Source organism: Canis lupus, chromosome 21 (genome assembly GCF_048164855.1).
Source record: "Canis lupus baileyi chromosome 21, mCanLup2.hap1, whole genome shotgun sequence".
Taxonomy (NCBI): domain Eukaryota; kingdom Metazoa; phylum Chordata; class Mammalia; order Carnivora; family Canidae; genus Canis; species Canis lupus.
In genome coordinates, this window is record NC_132858.1 from 14198780 (window position 1) to 14218574 (window position 19795).

The 19795-nt window shown below is 50.5% G+C and overlaps 1 protein-coding gene and 1 long non-coding RNA gene across 4 annotated transcripts in view; one reads left to right on the forward strand and one right to left on the reverse strand.

Moving 5' to 3' along the window:
- The window catches only part of C1QTNF4 (C1q and TNF related 4), a 25323-nt gene continuing 5528 nt past the window's right edge, over positions 1-19795 (reverse strand). Inside the window, exons 1-2 of one of the 2 annotated variants that reach the window (XM_072790800.1) lie at positions 4020-4139; positions 1-1140 (exon numbers count right to left, since the gene is read on the reverse strand). In XM_072790800.1, the coding sequence (XP_072646901.1) occupies positions 161-1135 (975 nt within the window). In that variant the 5' untranslated portion in view covers positions 1136-1140; positions 4020-4139 and the 3' untranslated portion in view covers positions 1-160. Of the gene's footprint in view, positions 1141-4019; positions 4140-19795 lie in introns of those variants that run through there. The other variant, XM_072790801.1, reaches the window with a different exon arrangement.
- LOC140612751 (uncharacterized) lies at positions 4242-12525 on the forward strand. 2 transcript variants are annotated; one of them, XR_012013908.1, is made up of 4 exons: positions 4242-4594; positions 5020-6048; positions 6627-6843; positions 11595-12525. It is a non-coding gene; the product is annotated as an uncharacterized lncRNA (long non-coding RNA). The 2 variants fall into 2 exon arrangements; XR_012013909.1 differs by having other exon boundaries at positions 5116-6048.

Here is a 19795-nt window from a genome sequence, read left to right on the forward strand (position 1 = left end):
GACAGGCGCCGGCGCAGGCCCACTTTATTGGCAGAGTCAGCCGCCCTGGGCGGGCCTCATGCTCGCGCCGGCGGGACGTTCGGCCGAGGCCCGGCTCGGGGCCCGGCTCGGCTCGGCATGCACGCCCCGGGCCGGCCCCGGGCTCCTCCCCGGGCGAGGCTCAGAGCTCCGGGGGCCCGAGGCCCGGCGGGCCGGTGGCGGCGAGGTCGGGGTACACTAGGAAGCCGGAGAAGGTGATGTACTTGCCGTGGTTGCTGTAGGCGCCGTAGCCGTCGTGGTCGTGGCTGAGCAGCCAGACGGCGTCGCCGCGCCGCAGCGCCAGCATCACGCTCTGGCTCTGCATCTCGCGGCGCCGCGACGCGCCGTCGTCGTAAATCATGGCCTGCACCTCGTCGCGGTTCTTCATCAGCTTCACCGACAGCGTCTTGCGCGGCAGCTTGCCCAGCGTGAAGGAGAAGAAGTAGGCGCCCGGCAGGCGGCAGCGGAACACGCCGGCCGCCGCGTCGAAGTCGCCGCCGATGTTGACGAGCTCCGTGTCGAAGGCGAGCGGCCGGTGCCGCGGCCCCGGGCCCGCGTCCGAACCCACGAGGCTGCGCGTGCGCGCCGCCGAGAAGGCCGAGCGCGGCTCGGGGGGCGCGGGCGGCCCGCGCGCAGGCGCGTCGGCGTCGGCGTACACCAGGTAGCCGCTGAAGGTGGCGCCGGGGGCGCCGAGCGCGTACTGCGGGGCGCCGTGCAGCCGCAGCCACACCGTGTCGCCGTAGTCGAGCTGCAGCATGGCGCTCTGGCTGGCGGCGCGCCGCGCCCCGGGCCGCCGCTGCTCGTCGAAGGCCAGCGCCTGCACCTCGTCGCGGTTGCGCACCAGCATCACCGACAGGCTCTTGTGCGGCGCCTTGCCGGCCGTGAAGGAGAAGAAGTAGGCGCCCGGCACGCGGCAGCGGAACTGGCCTGTGGCCGCGTCGAAGTCGCCGCCGATGTTCACGTACACCTTGTCGAAGGTCACCGCCATCTCCGAGGTGCCCTCCAGCGGGGTGGTGCGTGCGGCCGAGAAGGCCGAGCGCAGCTCCGCGGAGCCAGGAGCCGGCCCCAGGGCCCAGCAGGCGGCGGGGCCCAGCAGGCCCAGCAGGAGCAGCAGCATGGTGCCTGGGGGGGGGGGGGGGGAGGCAGAAGGGGAAGCAGAGCGGGCTTGTGCCGGGCGGCCTCCAAGTGCCCAGAACTCCACAGCCCTGCCCTTGCCTCACAGCTAGGACTCCGTTTCCCACACGCTTGGACTAGGCCAGCGGTTCTCAGGCTTCAGCGCGCCTCAGTGTCCTGTACGGGGCTTGTTAGAACAGACATTGTTGGGCCCCCCACCCCCAGAATTTCCCTTCAGTAGGTTTAGGGTGGGGCTTGAGAATTTGCATGTCTAACAAGTTCCAGGTAATGCAGATGCTGCTGGTCCAGGGACTACACTTCAGGGACCAGTAGATTAGGCCAGTGAGTTTGTTTTTGTAAGAAACGAACCCCTTTCTCAAGTGAAAGCCCATACGGTTGTACCACAGATACAAGCAGAAATGCTCTGTTTGAAAGGGCCTATTATAGCCTGTCAGCTGGGCTTACCACCTCCCCCCACCTTGGTACCACAGAAGGTGGTCAGGAGGTCTCTGAGTTTCCTTCAGCCTTGTTTGCTGAATTTTCCTTTGACTATTCTATGGACCTTGGCCGGCCCCTCACTCAGGCACTAGTTCTCTGTACTGATGTCCTCCATGATGGCCATTGTTTCAGCCCCCATCTGGGCAGAAAAGGAAATAGCTACTCTGACCTCTTTCCTGGCCTCTGACACACAAGGGTCAGCCCCCATTCTGGACCTCTTGGACTCCCAGGGGCCTTTCTTGCAGTAGAGGCCAGAGCAGTTGGGCTCTGACATACTCCCCCCCGCCCCCCCAGTGAAATCAGAGTAACAGTGACTTTCCTCTGGGCTTGAGGGCTGGTCACTGAGCAGAAGGAGAGAACCAGGAGCTGCTGTGAATAGAGAGGGAGAACAGCGATTCCAGCAAGGCTTTGGCAAGATTGTGAAGTCAGCAGCCTTGTTCCTTAGTAGTGGAGTGAAAGACTGACAGCTAGACCTGGGCACAGTTCCTGGTTCCACTGCTTAAATGCTGTGAAACCTTAGGCTAGTTCCTTAACTTCTCTGGGCAGTGCTTCTCTTATGTAAAGACCTGCCTCAATCTTACTGTGAGGATGCTCTGAGATAGCAGTTGTGAACTCCCGTTTGTGAATGGTAGTGTTGCCCAGGTGTGCAGATGCTTCTGTTCTTGGCCTTGAGAAAAGGGATCTGATCAAGTTCTTGACATAAGAAGTTTAGGAACTCAGCACCTCCAACCCCTGGGAACTTGGGAAGGCAGTACTTAACTCCATCAAGCTTCTTAGTAGGTTTTGGGGCTTGATACCCAAAGGCCCTAAAGTGGAGACAAAGTAGGAAAGAAAATGACCTGGCAGCAGCCTATGATGTGGGCTTCTATGGGAAGTACCCTGGGAGTGTGTGTAGCTTTGTGTCCCTTAGAGGCACTGGAGGCTTGCTACAAAGGGTTGCCAGGGGCAGTTGTACCTTACAGAGGACATTCATCTTAGGGTAAGTGGACACTGGAGTCTAGCCCGCCTTCTACTTGCCCAACTGTGTGCAGCTGCTGCACCTGGGGAAAAGCGTGCCTTTTCCTAATTTTCATAATAAAGGCCCCAAGTCCCTAACCCAGCTGAACCTCCTCTCCCTCTGGAGGATGGATCTTTTGTAATTCCTACAAAGGCATCCCACAGGCTAGCTAATACCCTTGATGAGGGCAGGGAGGAGCGAGGGCACCCAGCTACAGTGATGAAGATTGCATCTCCTGAGTAGTCCCCTTTACAAAGCTCTCTGGACACATGTGGTCTCACAGCAAACCTGCGAGACAGGTGGACCCTCTCCCATTTTATAGATGAGTAAGTCAAGGCCCAAACAAGGAAAGCATTTTGGCCCAAGGTAATCATGCACGCTGAGGCAACCTTGAACCAAGGTCTTTTGCCTCCAAATTCAGTATGCCTTCCTCTCCACCATTTTTTCCCTTGTAGATACAGGTATTTCCAGCCAACCTGTCCGGAGCCTCAGTTTCCCTTTTTTTTTTTGCAAAAATAGGAGGGGAGAAAAGTGGAATGAATCTTGGGATCCAGGTGAAGGAGAAAGAAAGCAAAAAGCAAATAAAACCAGCGAAACAAGCAAAACCTCTAGCGTTTTGCTTTCTGGGAGTATGGGAAGGTCTCAACCCTCTCTGACCCTGCCCCTCCCCTAAGCAGGTCCTGCCCAGGTGCACCTGCCCACCCTCCTCTGGGCTATCTCCCTGCAGAGTCCAGCGCACCCCACGAGGGCCAGAGGGTCCTCCTGTGTGTCCAGTCCCCAGACTCTGCCGGTTTCTCACCCACCACTGCCATTTCCCAGATCCCTAGGTCCCCATCCTTCTTCCTTCAACCCCTTTCCCTGGCAGGTCAGACGTGGGAGGGTGTCAGGTGGGCCTCAAAGCTCCAGGAAAGGAAATGGCTGTTCCTAGCTCTGTCCAGGTGAGGCTCGAAATAGTCATCTACAAAGAGACAAAACTGGGACACAGAGCCGGGCAGACCCAGAGCCCCGAAACCGATGGGGGAGGTGCCGCGATGTCAGGCTAAGGGGACCTCAGAGCCCCGCTCTCCGATGACCCCCTCCTTCGAGCCCCGCCAGAGCCGCCTCCCACCTTGAAAGCCCCTCACGTTCCAAGAAGATAAGTCCCCGTTTTACAGAAGCCAATTAACCCTTTCTCCTGAAAAAGGAAACCCGTCCGGAAGGGACCCCGCAGACCTCCCCCGCCAGCCCTCCTTCATCCATCCCCTCCGAGGGAGAGCCCGAGCCTCGTTTATGAAAAAGCTCCCGGGTCCTCCTCCGCGCACCAGGGCCGACCCCTCGCCCCTCCCCGCGCCTTCGGCCGCCCCCGCTGCCGCACGGGAGAAAGCCTGGCTCCCGGGCCCAGAGCTGCCCTCACCTGGCTGGGGGCGGCGGGCGGTCGGGTCGGCTCCGAGCCCGCGATCCGGCTCCGGGCTCCGGGCTCCGGGCTCCGGGCGGGCGCCGGGGCTGCGCACTGACCGCTCGCGCTGCGGCGGGCCGGGCCTGGCGGCGGGGGCGGCTGCGGCGGGGGGCGCTGGGACCCCGGGACCCCGGGGCGGGCGCGGGGCGGCGAGGTGCCGGGGAACAGGACGGCTGAAGAGCGAGGCGAGCCGAGCAGCTCGAGGAGCGGCAGGGGAGCGGCGGGAAGGGGAGCGGGGAGGAGAAGGAGAGGGAGGGGCGCGGCGAGGACGGGGAGCCGCACGGGGCCTGGGGCACCGCACCCAGGAGGCCCCGCGCACGCTGCGCCCAGCCCTGGGCTCTTCCTCATCCGTGACCCTCCTGGAGCTCCATCCTCGGGCTCGACAGAAGACGCATCGTCAACCCGTTAGCAGACGGGGAAACTGAGGCAGAGGCCACACTGGGGGTGGCCCGGGGCCCCCTTCCCTGGTTTGAGGAGAGGGGACTGCAGCAGAACAGACTGGACGAGCCCCGGGGCGGCAAGGACAGTGGAAGGTGAGATTTGGGCTGGGACAGATGTCCAGGCTGAGAGGCCCTGGGGGAGGGGGTCTGAGGGAGGTTAGTATAAATGGGTCAATGTCACCAGTAAAGAAAAAGCTTGAAGTGACCCAGTTTTTCTTCCTTGCCTCTGAATCTGAAAATGCCCCTAGCTGGTTAGGAAGGAAGGAGAAAGACTGAGCCCCCAGACATCAGAGGGTCAGCCTGGGCCCCCTGGGGAGGGGATGCCAAGCAAGGGCCTCTTAGGGACAGAACCAGCGAGGCTGCTTTCTTGGTGCCTGCAAGGGAGAAGGTTGAGGAAGGCCCTGGGAGGGCTCCAAGGGCCTGTTTGCAGAGGGACACCGACACCCTGTCTAGCTAGGGCTAGGGTAGTAGGATCCAGCTGGACATCAGCCCTGGGAACAGCTGTCTTCCCCCCTCAGCACTCATCAGAGGCCCCGCAAGGCCTCCACTCTGGGTTTTGAGCCCTCCTGCCATCTTGGACTCCCTTCATTGGGGCTGCTCTTCTCTCCCAACAGCTGTGGGAGTGTCCACCTGCCTGGCACTGGGTAAGTGTTGACTAAGTGCATCAATGGCTCTAGAAGGGCCCCACTCTCAGCTGCCAGGAGCCGGTGCCCTTTGTCTGCCCCTGGTTGATGTGGAAGGCCTGCATCTTGGTTGGTCCCAGCTCTGCCACAGACCCTGTGCATGGACCCAGAGAAGCCTGGTGCCCCAGGATGCCCTCTGCCCTCTGGAGCTTTCCTTCTGGAACTCTCAAAACTTATGTGACCCCAGTTAGTCTGATGCAGGTTAGTCCTCATGAAGGCCTTGACAATGATGATGGGCCCATTAAGTTTTCTTCAGGGTAGTAGGTGAAGGATGAATGATTATGAGTCTCAATGGAAAGAAATGAATGGAGGCATTCTGCTCCTACTTTGTTATGCAGCGATGATAACACAATAATAATTTTAATACACTCTTTTTATTGAGTGTAGCCAATGCTAACTGTGCCCACCCCAGGCCTAACTAGAGGTCACCTGCACACTGTTCCTGAACTTGCTTCCCCGGTCTCTCTGGGGACAATCTTGGCTGGGGAAGTGACTGTGGGGCAGGCTACAAGAGGAGAGTTAACATCCCCCGGGTAACCCTCAACCAAGCAGGGCCGAGTTAGTGGGTAAACACCCGGTTCCAGGCCCTCAGGGGGACAACTCCCAATTGCCAACCATGTTGCCGTCTCAGAGAGACTCCAGCATGAAGTTTCAGTCATCCATGGGAAAAACCCCCTCTTCTCTGTATGCTTTATTTAGTTTTCTCCCTTCCCTCTCCCTTTCCTCTCACTTCCCTACTCCTTCACCCTGCTTCTTGGGATCGCCTCTTCAACAAACTATTCAAGCCCAAATCTTTGTCTCAAGGTGTGCTTTTGGGGGGAACCCAAACTAAGACAACAGACAATAGCTGTGTCTTAAACTGTGGTAAGTGCTTTTTCACATCTATTACCTTATTTACTTTTCTTAACCCCTGAAGTAGATAACACTAACCCAGTTTTAAAATGAGGAATGAGGGCAGCCTGGGTGGCTCCGCAGTTTAATGCCACCTTCAACCCAGGGCGTGATCCTGGAGACCCCGGATCAAGTCCCACATCAGGCTCCCTGCATGGAGCCTGTTTCTCCCTCTGCCTGTGTCTCTGCCTCTCTCTGTGTCTCTCATGAATAAATAAAATCTTAAAAAATAAAATGAGGAAAAATAAATAAATAAAATGAGGAATGAAGAGGTTATATGCAGGGAGAGGCAGGATTCAAACCCACGTGTGTTTAGCTCTAAAACCTGGTCCTTAAGCATTATGTTCAGCAGCCTAATTCTCTCATCCTCTCTGCGTCTTAAATTTTCATCTGTAAAACAAGGGATGGGTTCTTGAGTTTGAAGAACTCAGCAGCTAGACATGGTCAATGAGATGTAAACAGAAGCTATCAAGAGACAAAGTGCTTGCAAGGGACCAACTCAGCTAGGAGACCCTCTCTTTTGCTCTCCCTTTTCTCTTCCCTCTTCCCAGAATATACATACATGAAGGCTGGAGCCTCAGTGGCCATCTGGGGCCAGGAGACACCAATGAAGTGTTTGAAGGCACAGTCTTCAGTAGGTGCTCAGGAAGAAGGTGAGATGAAAAAGACCTGGAGATCGTGCCCTCAAGCTGCTAATCATTTACTGGGAGTGGCTGGATATGGATAGAAAGAACCATAATAGGTGGTTCAGCATCAGGAGCTGAGCTGGTAAGTGCTATGAGCGCTCAGGGAGGGAGAAACCACCAGTGGTGGGGACTGGAGGGTTGCTTAGGGAAGATGTTACAGAGGAGCCTATTTCTTTTTCTCTCTTTTTAATAAACTTTTTGAAAGTAATTTCTACACCCAACATGGGACTCAAACTCAATCCTGAGATCAAGAGTTGCATGGTCTACTGAGTCAGGCAGGTGCCGCATAGAGAAGGCAATTTTAAATAATGGCAAGGATTTGTGATTGAGATGGAAGACTAGGGGGTGGGAACCCATCAAAGGTAAGAATATGAACAAAGGTGTGGAGGCGGCATGGACAGGGCTTGGGGAGGAGACCTCCCATGGCTCAGCTCTGGTGGGAAGGGTTTGTGAATGGGAGTTAGGGCAGGTGAGGCAGCTAAGGAGCTCGGATATCCTGCAGCAGAGGGGACGGTACTCAGGGCTGTATTTTAAGATTCCTCTGGCTGAGAGACAGGAGACAGAAGAAGAGCTGACCTGCAAGAAAACACTCCAAGTGTGCAGATGAAACTGAACTCCGCAGGCCTGCTCAGAAAGGAAAAGGGAGAAGATCAAGGAGAGAGAGACAGAGATTCAGAGATTGACAGAGAGAGCACCCGCACAAGCTCACAATTTAATTAGCTTCCTGGCTTGCCCTGTGGGTTCCAGGGGAATTAGCAGAGCTCAGAGTCTGGGGAGCTTGCTGGGAGTTGAGGGGAAGTTAATGAGAAAGACAACAACATGCCCCAGGGAGAAGGGAATGAGGAGGATTTGTTAGCCTAGCAGAGATGCTGGCAGGAGAAACAGATGTCGGGGTGAGGAACTGCTCCGCCTTCCTCAGGGATTTCAGGCCTCTAGGGGGACAGGCACCTAGAGCTCTGGGGGTGGTGGGGGGCTAGAAGGTCCTCTGAGGCCTGGTAAGTGACCCTGACCCCAGACCCAGATACCTGGGGGTGCCTGTGAGGATCAGCTTCCCAACTCTGCCTTGGCCTTTTCCCAGAGGGGAATTGAGCCCCCAGCCCCCTCCTGCACATGGGGAGGTTGAGGCCAGGCTGGAGAGGTGACCAGCTCTTATCAGATGTGGCAAATGGCATTTTCCAAAGGGAGCTGCAACAGTGTCTCCTCTCCCCCCACTCCCCACTCTTTAGACCGTGACCTTGCCGCGCCCCTCTGAGAGGAGCCCTTGGGTTGAGTCATAAAGAGAGATACTGCTTCTGCCTGCCCTCACTCTCTCTCAAAACTCTCTTGATGTGAGAAAGCCCAGGCCACACGGAAAGCCCACGTGTAGATGTGGGGCCAAGAGCTCCAGTCAGGACCAGCTACCAGATTGGCAAGGTTTGGTGCAAAATGCAAATGCTGGGCCTTTTTTTCCAAAAAGTAAGAATTTAAATGGTGCCAACAGAGCATTCAACCAGGCACTGAGCCCTTTGGAGGGTGGGGCTCATCTAGTTGCAAAAGTTGCATCCCATGATGCTGGCCGTGACCCCAGGGAAGGTTCCACCATCAACCTCTCACAGAGGGAGGAAGCCTTCAAGAAAACTCCACACCCAGCAACCCTGACTGCAACTGTGTGGCAGGTTGGCAAGGGATAGATAGGATTACTTTATTTATTATTATTATTTTTAAAGATTTTATGTATTTGACAGAGAGCACTAGCAGGGGGAGCGGCAAACAGAGGGAGAGGGAGAAGCAGGCTCCCTGCTGAGCAGGGAGCCCAACGTGGGGCTTGATCCCAGGACCCCGGGATCATGACCTGAGCTGAAGGCAGACAACCAATTGAACCACCCAGGTGGCCCAGAGAGGATTATTTTAAGCCATAACTTTTGGGTTAGTGAAGCAGCAGATGGTTGCAACCCTGGGGTGAAGATACAGGACAGTCACTTAAGTTTCTCCCCAAACCCAGGGTTATTCTCTTAACTCTTGTTGCAAGTTCTCTTTGACCTACATTGAGAGAGGACACTGGAGGGACAAATAACTGCAGGCTGTCAGAGACCCAATCCTAACTGTTTGGCCACCGAATGTATGCTGACACCATGATCGATACACCCTTGGGGGCAAATGTCAGCTTTTCAAGTGAAGGAGAGACCCACTCTTCCTCGAGCTAACACAGTGGTGGCAGTGGCCCTGTCAGGAGACGATGGTTAGGTCTTCATGGCCTGCAGGAACCTCAGCAAGTGACAGTTGCTGGAAAATGGGAAGGGGAAGGGAGGAAAGGTATGTCCTGCCAAGGTGGGTAAGGGAGAGAATCCCTGGCATCTTGATCCCTGACAGTTAAAGAATATCCTTCCATGACTGGCATTGCATTCTGATGCTAAACACATGTGTGTGGAGGGGGCAGTGGCAGCGGTGGGGTGGGGGTTGAAGCACTTTGCTTGTGTTTACTCAGTGCAGTGCCAGCCAGTGGGCAGATCAGGACAGTCCTGAGTGATTGTGCAGGGGAACAGCAAACATAATCCACAACGCAGCTGAGTAACAGAGTAGGAGGGAGGGGACAGGAAAACATGAGTGGCAGATAGCAATTAATCACTGCCAACTCAGTTTTTTTTAGAGTAGCCAGAGGAAAACCAGAGATAAAGTACAGCAAGAGCACTGGGAAAATAAATTAATTCCAAGTGGAGGGATCCAGCAAGAAGTAATGAACAAAGTGACAGGTAAAGAAGTTGTGAAGGCTGCACTAGACCTTGACAGGTAGCAAGAGATGGGAAAGGCATCCTGAGAGAAAGGACAGTGAGCAGGAGTAGCCCCCTGGGCGGCAATACAGTCATGGCATCAGACTGCTTGGGTTTGAATCCCATCTCTGTCACTGTGACCTCAGTTTCCCCACCTGTGAAGTGGGGACATGAAAAGTATCTATGCCTCATGGGCTTGTCATCAGCACTGAAAGATATACTCGGTGTAAAGTATTCAGCACAGAGCCTGGCCTATTGTAAGCATTCAATATGTGCCATTACTACTGCTTGGTGTGTTTGAAAAATGAATAATCTTGGTGTGGCTGAACTACGAAATCCAGGGATGTTTCCAGGAGGCAGGTCCAGAAAAATGAGTTTTGAATTTGATCATGAAGGATTTTAAGTGCCAGGCTAAGCTGTCTAGACTTTATTCCACTAGCCGATGGATCTCAATCCTGTCTGACCTAATTTCTTTTTTTACAAGTATTTTGGAATGCCTCCTTTCCTACACTGAAATGAAATTCACAGAGAATGAAATCAACTGACACATAATTTCAAAAAAATCAATATAACGCTCCAACTGTGGTACTTTTAATATAATAATCTTTCAATATGTAAATACTTGCACATTGTCACACTAGAATAAACACCAAATAGAGATGGATGTTTATACTTCTAGAAGTGTAGAATCTTCTATAGAATCACAAGTGCAACAACTACAAACACACTGATACAAGGGTGTGCCGTCCAGAGCCCCAATACCATTATGACGTCTAACGCTGAAGGAGTCTTGGTGAAATTGCAAACAAAACAAATTACAATCCTTCCCCCATTTACAGGGAAGTTATATTCTTGGAAAATTCAGTGTACGTTATAGCCATGCAAAGAAGCTTGTTTTGGATGTAAAAACAGGTTTGTTTTGTTTTGTTTTTACCTACATTAATGTTGTATGGAATGAGAGCTAATGTTTCACTTAATCAATTGTCCTAAACATCATAGGACATCTACCATCTTTGGCCACTGCCCACTAGATGCCAAAAGTGTCCTTTGATCATTGTGACAACCAAAAATGCTCTCCTCCCTTTCCCAACTATTCTCAGCTTCTGCTTTGGGCAATGTGGGATCGGGAAGGGGCATGCTCTCTTCTGAGCTTTATGTAATTTGTGTGAGAAGATGGTACTTGGAACTATTGCCACCATCTTGCAACCATGTGGGGAAAAGTGTAAGGACAAAAGCTGATACACTGGGGATGACAGAACGGACAGATGGCAAGGATCACGGTCCTTGATGTTATCAGTGAGCCACTGAATTAACACATTCTGGATTTACCCTATCTATCTATGGACCTCTCATTAAGGGAGGTGATAAATTTACTACTTGGTTGAACCATTTTGAGTTGAATCCTGTTTCTTGCAGTTAAAAAATTCTAACCTTTACAAATTCTTTTCCCCTCTCTGGGTCTTCTACAAGTGTATATTGACAGGATTTCACAGTTGGGGGCCTGTGAGTCTATGAAGGGGAAATAGGGCTTAGGGACTAGGATGAGGAGGTTGGGAAGGAGCCTCAAGAGTCCATGTCTTGCACAGGTATCTGGGAAGACGGCAAAAGAGGAGTGGATTTGGTTTGGTAAGATGATCACTGGTTCCACCACTTAAAGCACTGAGGTCACACTAGATTTGGCAGTTGGAAAATTAAGACTTACATAGTAGCAAAAAAAAAAAAAAAAAAAAAAAAAGACTTACATAGTATCATCTCAGTTGGGTAAAAAAATACAATTACATAGGAAAAGACTGGATGAATAAACACCAAAATATTTAGTTATTTATGGTAGGTTCAGGGATAATATTTATTTTCTCTGTATAATTTTTTCTATTTCCCAGACTTTTCCCAACAGATATTTATTGCTTTCACTTGAAATGTAATTTAAAAGATCAATAAACTACAATCTCTTTCAAATATATTAAAAGAAGGAGATCAGTGGAATGGAATGTAAAATCCAGTATTAGATCGAAATAGATACTGCAATTCGAATACTACAAAAGAGGGATTTTAAGTTTAAAGTATGTATTTGCTTTTATGTGCATAGAACACCTCTCAGAGGCTCTACTGTAAGCTGTTAACGGGAGGCTGATTCCTCCTGGGGAGAGAGATGGCTACAGGGAGAGAAACATGCTTTCCAGTTTCACCCTTTCGCACCTAAAATAAGAAGGGGCGGGGGAGAACCACTGTCTTTTCTGGTAGCTACTCCATTCCTACTGGTTCAATTCCAACTGACGATGACTGAAAGCCTCCAGCCTTTTCCATAGGCACCGCTCTCAAGCCACACTTCCTTCATCCTGTGCTTGTGCAGCCGATTAAAAAAATAAAAGAAAATCGAAATGCAGGTCTTTCCGAGACTGGAAAATGCTATGCTGCTGGCTTTGAGGATGGATGAAGCCAGAGGCCAAGGAACACAGTAGCCTGGAGAAGCTTGAAACCGGCCTGGCATATGTTCCCCTGGGGCCTCCAGAAGAAATGCAGCCTTGCCAACACCTGGATTTTAACCCTGTAAGACGTATCCTCAGGCTTCTGGCCTACAGAAACGTAAGACGATGAATGTGCACTGTTTTAAGCTAAAGTAAATAGATTGAATACATGCAAGTCTTTGCACTGTGGGTTCATGGTTGCTTTCAGCCCTGTTTCAAGATATTTTAGAATCTTGTTGCTGACATCCAAATGTTAACTTTCCCTCCCAATAGTAGTGCCATCTGCCAATGTGGGGAGTGTGGCAGGCACAGGAGGGAAACTACTGAGCTGACCAAATGCAGGGTCAGGAGCATGAAACTTTAACCCTTCCGCCCAGGTGCACATCCAGTGAGCAACCAACTCCACGCACCGTGGCACTTGGGCAATACATCCACCTGGCTGGGTGCTCTCAGTTGTCTCCTCAATCAGGAAACGTTCAATGTCTAACTGGAAATGAGGCACACCACGTCCAGGGAATTTCCTAGTGGCCATCCAAATAAATAATAAATTATTGTTGGTATTATTATCTACCATATCTTGCTCGTAGTGAAGGTATCAATTTTCTAGGGGTTCTCAATTTAGGGAGGATTCACCTCAATTACACCGATGTCGAGTTTCCAGAATCTACCTTTTCCTCTTTTCTCAGCATCAGGACATCTGCAGCCTTCTAGTTCTTCGGTTCCTTTCTTTTTCTCCCCCGCTCTCTCACCTCCTTGACCAGGGTTCCAGGATCTTCTCTGCAAATATTTTTCCACGCTTTGGGATTTGCAGTTCATAAATGGCCAGGTGTTTAGGTTTTCGCTTACTATCTTCTCTTCTATTTGGAGTTTCTTTTTTTTTTTTTTTTTTAATTTTTTTAAACATTTTTTTTAAATTTTTATTTATTTATGATAGTTACACAGAGAGAGAGAGAGAGAGGCGCAGAGACACAGGCAGAGGGAGAAGCAGGCTCCATGCACCAGGAGCCCGACATGGGATTCGATCCCGGGTCTCCAGGATCGCGCCCTGGGCCAAAGGCAGGCGCCAAACCGCTGCGCCACCCAGGGATCCCCTATTTGGAGTTTCAATACCCTCTAAATCGTTTTGCTTTACTCGACCCACTTCAGAAATGCTCTTCCTTGGGGAAGAATGAAGCAAGTCAGGGGCGAGGATTTTGCTGAGGACTGTTAACCTGACACCTTAACTCCCAAGGGGGACCCTATATAATAAATCCTCTCTTTATTCCTCTCGATCTGCACATACCCAAAGGTGTCTTTTACTGTCTGCACCTTTTCCAAGCCTCAATTTATCAAGGACTTCCCTTCCTGCCACCTCTTATCCCCTCCCTTTTAGTGTTCAAGTGTCAGAGCGCTTTCTATTGAGCCATGTTGGTTTCTTCGCTTACTGCCTTGCACAGGGCAAGGATTTCTGCAAATGGGCTGTCCTAATATTCCATTTTTAGAGTTTTCTATCCCTCTCCTGCCACATTCCCATTTAGGTCTCTAAACATGGGATCATAACTTTTCCCTAATTTTTTTCCACTTATTTTCTAGGACTATTTACTCACCCATTCATTCTATGCCTGCCCCCCACCCCCACATTGCCCTTCCTTCTCCATCCGACTTTCTCCTGTGGTTCCTGCCACACCAACAGCACCAGGTAATTCATTTCCTTGGTCAGAAGTAAGGATGGAGAGCAGCTCCCTGGGGAATGTTCTCTTCCCACTGAGAGGAAATTGTACTAATGCACGTGAAGGATTTCTCAGTTGCTCGGCTGGTAGCTATGCAGGGCTGTGGCTGCCAGGTCAGGAGCCCTCCCAGCTTGGTGTCCCCTGCCCTCAAAGCACAGCTGGGCACTCAGAAATGAACTCCAGAGGCACATGGCTCCCAAGTGTTTATCGATCCTACCCAAAGGCTCCTTGTGACCGGTTTCTCCCAGGTTGGCAGTGGGCTGCAGTGTAAAGCACGCAGGGTTTGGAGTCAAACATACCGGGGTCTGAATTCTAGCTCTGCCCCTTACTAGCAAGTTGTTTCAATGTGAGCTTCAGTTTTTCATGCTTGAAAAAAATGGGGATATTTTCTGGCTTGATGGGGTGATTGACAGAATCTGTGGACATACCAGCACATAGGTTTCACACCAACCCCTGTGCTCATCTCAGGTTCATGGACTTTCAAAGGTTATATGTTCTTCGTGGACTGTGTTTTCTTCCCCTTTCTATTCAAACTCTTTCTCTTGGTCAGGCTACAGTGTCTTTGCCTGGAGAACCTTCCTTTGACGAGCCATGCCCCTCCAGCTCAGAGTATATGGCTCCAGTGGGGTAGACGTTGGATCCTGACCCCTTCAGGCTGGGCCTATGACTCCTGTCTGGCCAGTAGAGTAGGAGAGTGCGCCAGACTCTGAATGGTTTACAGAATGACACGTGTTTTGCGCCAGAGTCCTCCAGGGGATTTTTACTGGAGCTTCCCCAAGAGATATTTGTTCTCTAGAATTACAAGCTCTAAGATGTCATGTGAACATAGCTGCCATTTGGCCTCTTGCTACTACACTGAGTCCATCTGAGAGGGAAACCAGGCAGAGGCCCATAGACAGAAGGGGCGAGGACAACGGGAGTCCTGATGCCTTTGCTCCAATCTCTGGATTAACTACTGGCCATTTCTGTTACTTGGGCCAATAAATTCCTTTTCTTAAGCTGGTTTGTTGGGTTTCTCAGTATGCAAGCCTATGTGACATTGACCCTTTCACTATTAGAAAGTCACGAGAAACCCCCCCAACCCAATCAGGTTTCATGTTTAACTTTAGTCTGTTCCCCTATTTTTATGCAGAAAAAAATAGCAGGACTCAATTGGTGTGCACAGCATTCTATTAGAAATTCCTCAGACTTGCAGAGCCAAGTCTGAATCCTGGCCTTGCCACTTACTAGTTTTGGGCAAGTGACATAACCCTTCTGAGCTTCACTTTCCTCAGTAAAATGGGGGTGATATTTTGCTTACGTGGGGACACCTGGGTGGCTCAGTGGTTGAGCCTTGGGCTCAGGTCATGATCCTGGGGTCCCGGGATTGAGTCCCGCATCAGTCCTCCCGCCAGAAGCCAGCTTCTCCCTCTGCCTGTGTCTCTGCCTCTGTGTGTCTCTCATGAATAGAATCTTAAAATATATATATATATATATATATATATATATATATATATATATATATTTTTTTTTTTTTTTGTTTATGTGGGTGTTTTGTGAGCTAATGGATAGAAGGGCAGGACATGAGATGGGCCATCTATTATTAGGTGGCAGGTACATTCATGTCAGCTCAATACCTTTTACTCTGTGCAGTGGTCAATAGATGCTGAATTCATTTATCTTCCCCACACTTCTTCCCAGGTCACATCTCTTAGCCACCAAGGTTTCCAGGTTTATCGAGAGGACAGGAACTCACAGGCTCGAGAAAGAGATAGAAGATGAGGAGGTGGACAGGCATTTCAAAGTTTGCATGGAGGGGAGGTGGAATTCGGCTGCTTTAAAACGTTTGCCACTGCAGAAGTCTACACCCACTTTCTACTTATAAATATCCCTGTCTCTCAGCCTAGCTCCACCCGCATGAAGCTTCAGTGGAAGATAACACAGAGCAGCTGCTAGTGGGTACAAATGTGCAGCGCAGAGGAGGCCGTAGGAGGAGAACTGGGACTGGCTTGGGCTCAGCGTGTAAGGATTTAAGGATGAAATGGCACGGAATCTGAACTGGGTCCCAGAGAGCATCTGATCCCTTGCTGGAAGGCTGTGCTGTGGTGTCCGCCCTGCCCCAGGGCGGGGTGGGGTGGGGAGCCGGGGTGCCGTGGCGCTGCAGCTTTATCTAGGGCCTACCGGGCCACAGTGGCGGTAGGAAGATGAGATAGGAGGCTGCTGCAGAGCAGAGACAGGCTCCCAGGCCCTGGTGGTTGGGGATGACAAAGTCAAGAGGTATTTCTGAGAATCCAGCTGTGACTCCTCAGAGTTAGGGGGAGGGGTGGAGAGGACGCCAGGTCATCTCCAGGGTATGTAGTCAGGGGAAACAGGGCCACCATGAGGGGTTTGGTCACCTTTGCATATACATGTACCACCACGGCAGGCCTGGGGACGGGGGTCTGAGATCTACCTGTCCGAGAATCCTCCAGGTCCTCAGGTCCAGTCAGTCCACAAAGGCTTAGAGAGTGCCACGTGTTAGGTCCCGTTCTGGGTGCTCCTTCTGAGCCAGAAGCGCAGCGCTGGGGACAGGTCAGGACACTGGGGCCTGTGACCTCATCTGTACGGTCTATTTTCCTAAAGTACCCCTCCCCTCTTCAAATTAAATAGCAATTCCCGATTCCAAAGGTACTCCCTCAGGCACTGCTCTAACCTTAACACTCACCACAAGAGAGCTAGTATTCTCATTTTAGGGATGAGGAGCTCGGGGCTTCAGTTCAAGCAACTGCCCAAGTTGGTGGGGCTGCTAATTGACAGCATGGGAAATTGCTCTCAGGAGCCTCACTCTCCTTAAAAACAAAAAAAAACAACCAACTCAAATGCTACTCTTTCATAAAGTCTTGCCTGAGCTCCCCCGAAGATGTGAGCGTGGCTTCAGCTTCTGCTGGTGCCCGCTGCTCTGTGCACACCACCAGTGAGCGCGGAGATTCGGGAGGGCCCTTCCAACCGACCAGGCTTTGCTGTTCCACACATGGTTCCACTTAATCCTCCCAACATTCCTGGCCTTTCCGTCCTTGCCATGCGGCACCCCTCCCTCGCTGCCCAGCCAGCGCCTGGGACGGATTTATCACACGCCTCTGGACCCCCGCTGCCTCCAGCATAGGTCCGTGCACAGGCTGAGCCCTTGATAATCAGGGCACTGCCTTCCCAAACTCTAAATGTGGGTCCCTGGGGTGGGGGTGGGGGTGGGGGACCGGCACTGGAACTGTGTTCCAGGGGGAGGTGAGCCGCCTGAAGTTAGGTGCGGCTCTGTTCTTTCAGTTTTCACCCTCCTTTCAGCCAAAGCACATTCTCTCCAGTCTTTTGACGCCATGAGGGCAGGGCCCCAGACTGGCTAGGAAGCAAGTAGGTACTTTCTCTCTTGTCCTTACCTAACCTCTGGCTCCTTACGCTACTCTGGAAATAAACTGCAAAACCTAATAACTTTTCCATGAAAATGTGGCATTACCAGAGAAGAATCCATTCTTCCGGCTGCCTGAGCAAGGAAGGAGCTGGTGCTGCTAGAAAACTCTCTTATCCATTGTCATATTGCAGACTTTGGGAAGGGCAAGGTTGGTTTCGTTACTTGCTCTCCCTCTCAGGAAGGTGGCGAATCTTGAAGAGAACCTCTGGGTCCTATTTCTGTTTCTCTCCCTCTTTCCCTTGCCACCCTCTGAAAAACTGTTTGTTCTCCCACATTTTGGTGTTTGCTACTGATCTGCATCTATCTGAGAACATTCTTTTTCAGGGTTGCAGTATGTCGGTTCCAGAACAGTTGTGTTTTTTTTTTTTTTTTTTTTTTTAAGATTTTATTTATTCATGAGAGATGAGAGAGAGAGAGAGAGGCAGAGACACAGGCAGAGGGAGAAGCAGGCTCCATGCAGGGAGCCTGACATGGGACTCGATCCCAGGTCCCCAGGATCAGGCACTGGGCTGAAGGTGGCACTAAAACACTGAGTCACCCGGGCTGCCCCAGTTGTGGTTTTAATGCAAAATCTGTCTAACTGGTCCCCAGGACATTTGGGGTCTGGACTACAGAGGAATCGAATCCACTTACAAGACGAAGGACAAATGGGCTTTTCAGATTCTGTCTCCTAGCCATGCAATGGTGGGGAACTAGCAGCGCCTGCTGGGGAGGCTGAACACATGCATTGCTAGGGGGCCTTCTCCAGCAAACAGATAAGGAAGCTGATTGTCACACACAGAGGTGGTTGGAAGGAAAACAGTCGCAGTTGCCTTAGAAAATTAATCGCTATTACCAAAGATATTTTCCTGAAAGGGGGTATTTTTTGGTTGATGACAGAAGAATCTTTCATTCACAAGTTTCCAAGACAAAAACCAAAATGCAAGACTCATCTGAAGACAGTAAGATGAGGGATTGGTAGAGGGAGAAAAAAATGAGAGGTTACATGTGACATCCTTAGGTAAGCCTAAAAATCTTTGCAAAGAGATAAAACACACGTCTTTGTTTATATCTAAAAGATAAAAACTTCCAAAGATATAAATCACTATGGCACAGTTAAGGAGGCAGTCTGAAAAAAAAAAAGAAAAAAAAAAAAAGAAAAAAAAGGAGGCAGTCTGAATGAACCCGGTCAATATACAAGAATGTTCTAGAAGAATCCACCAGAGGAATTGACACATCAAGAACTGTAATCCCCCAAATGTAGCGGAAAGTCCACACACATGGACTGATGGTGTTCCTAGGGATCTGCAGGATATAATAACTCAGCCTTCCATCTGCATAAACTATCAAAATGGTCAAGAAAAGCAATGGCGATCAAGTCTCGACTGCTTTACCTCTCTGGTTCTGCAGAGGCAGAGGTGTGGTCTTTCCTGATTTAAGACCAGTCTACTCTACTCTGGGCGGCATATTTGTTGGTTTCACTGCTTTGACCAAAATGCAGGGCCTTTTTGCTTACATGGCTGAATTACTTAGCTGGTCCCGTAGCTACTTTCTTCTCAGCATTTCACAGCCTCCGTAAAGCAGAAAACATACCTTGGATTCAAAAGGCTCAGGTGTGAATCCAACTTGGAATTATTTATGTAATTCTGAATGAGTTACTAATTTTCCTTATTCCTAAATTTTTTCTTTCCTTCTGAAGTGGGGATACCAAAAAAAACAAAAAAAAAAACAAAAAAAAAACAAAAAAAAAAACAAAAAAAATGAAGTGGGGATACCTACTCTACTAAAGATTCCGAGAATTAAAACTTACACAACAGGCTCAATAGTCATTACTTTCATTCCTTCCCAATGTTTTTTTTTCTTCTTGCTCCTTTAACCGGCCACGGCACCTTCACCTGACCAACTGCATGGACTCCGACAGGACAGGCTACTTTTTCTAAGTCCAGCAAAGCTGCCGTTTTGGTGGGCCTGCTTTAAAGGGCTAAATAGGATTTTCACCCCGACCTCGCCCCACCCTGATTTTCAGATCAGAGAGAAGTAATGCTACTGCTGTGTCAGCCTTGAACTTAGCACTGATGCAGTTTCCATTTTGTCAGACTAGTTTGTACTGTAATTACAAGCCTTGAAGGAGAGGAGTTTAGAAGCCGACCTCACCTGGCTGGGAGGACTGAGAGACTATACTAGGATGGAATCTCACCGTACAGGGACAATCTCAATGCAGAGAGGGAAAGGAGGGTATTTTTAGAGTAGAAAACTATAGAAACCAAGGTTGTGTTTAGGTTCAGTAAGAAGCTGGAACGTGGGGCTATGTTTTTTGTTTTTTAAGCAGGCTCTATGCCCAGCGTGGAGCCCATCCTGGGCCTCAAACTCATGACCCTGAGATCAAGACCTTAGCTGAAAAAAATTAATTAATTAATTAAAAAAAAAATAAAGACCTGAGCTGAGATCAAGAGTCAGATCTTAACCGACTAAGCCACCCAGGTGCCCCATATAGGGCTATGTTTAAAGTTTCTTTCACCTTAAGGCTGCTTTTATGCCCTGCTATTTTTATAGTCACTCCAAAAGTTGTAGGAAACCCCCAGATTCTTTTCTTCAATCAAGGCTTCAATGACCATCACACTTCCTGGGGGATTATTTCTTGGCAACTCACCTCAGCACTGCCAGGGCAAACCACCCACCCAGTTTCACAGATGCAACTTACTAGATGATCCTT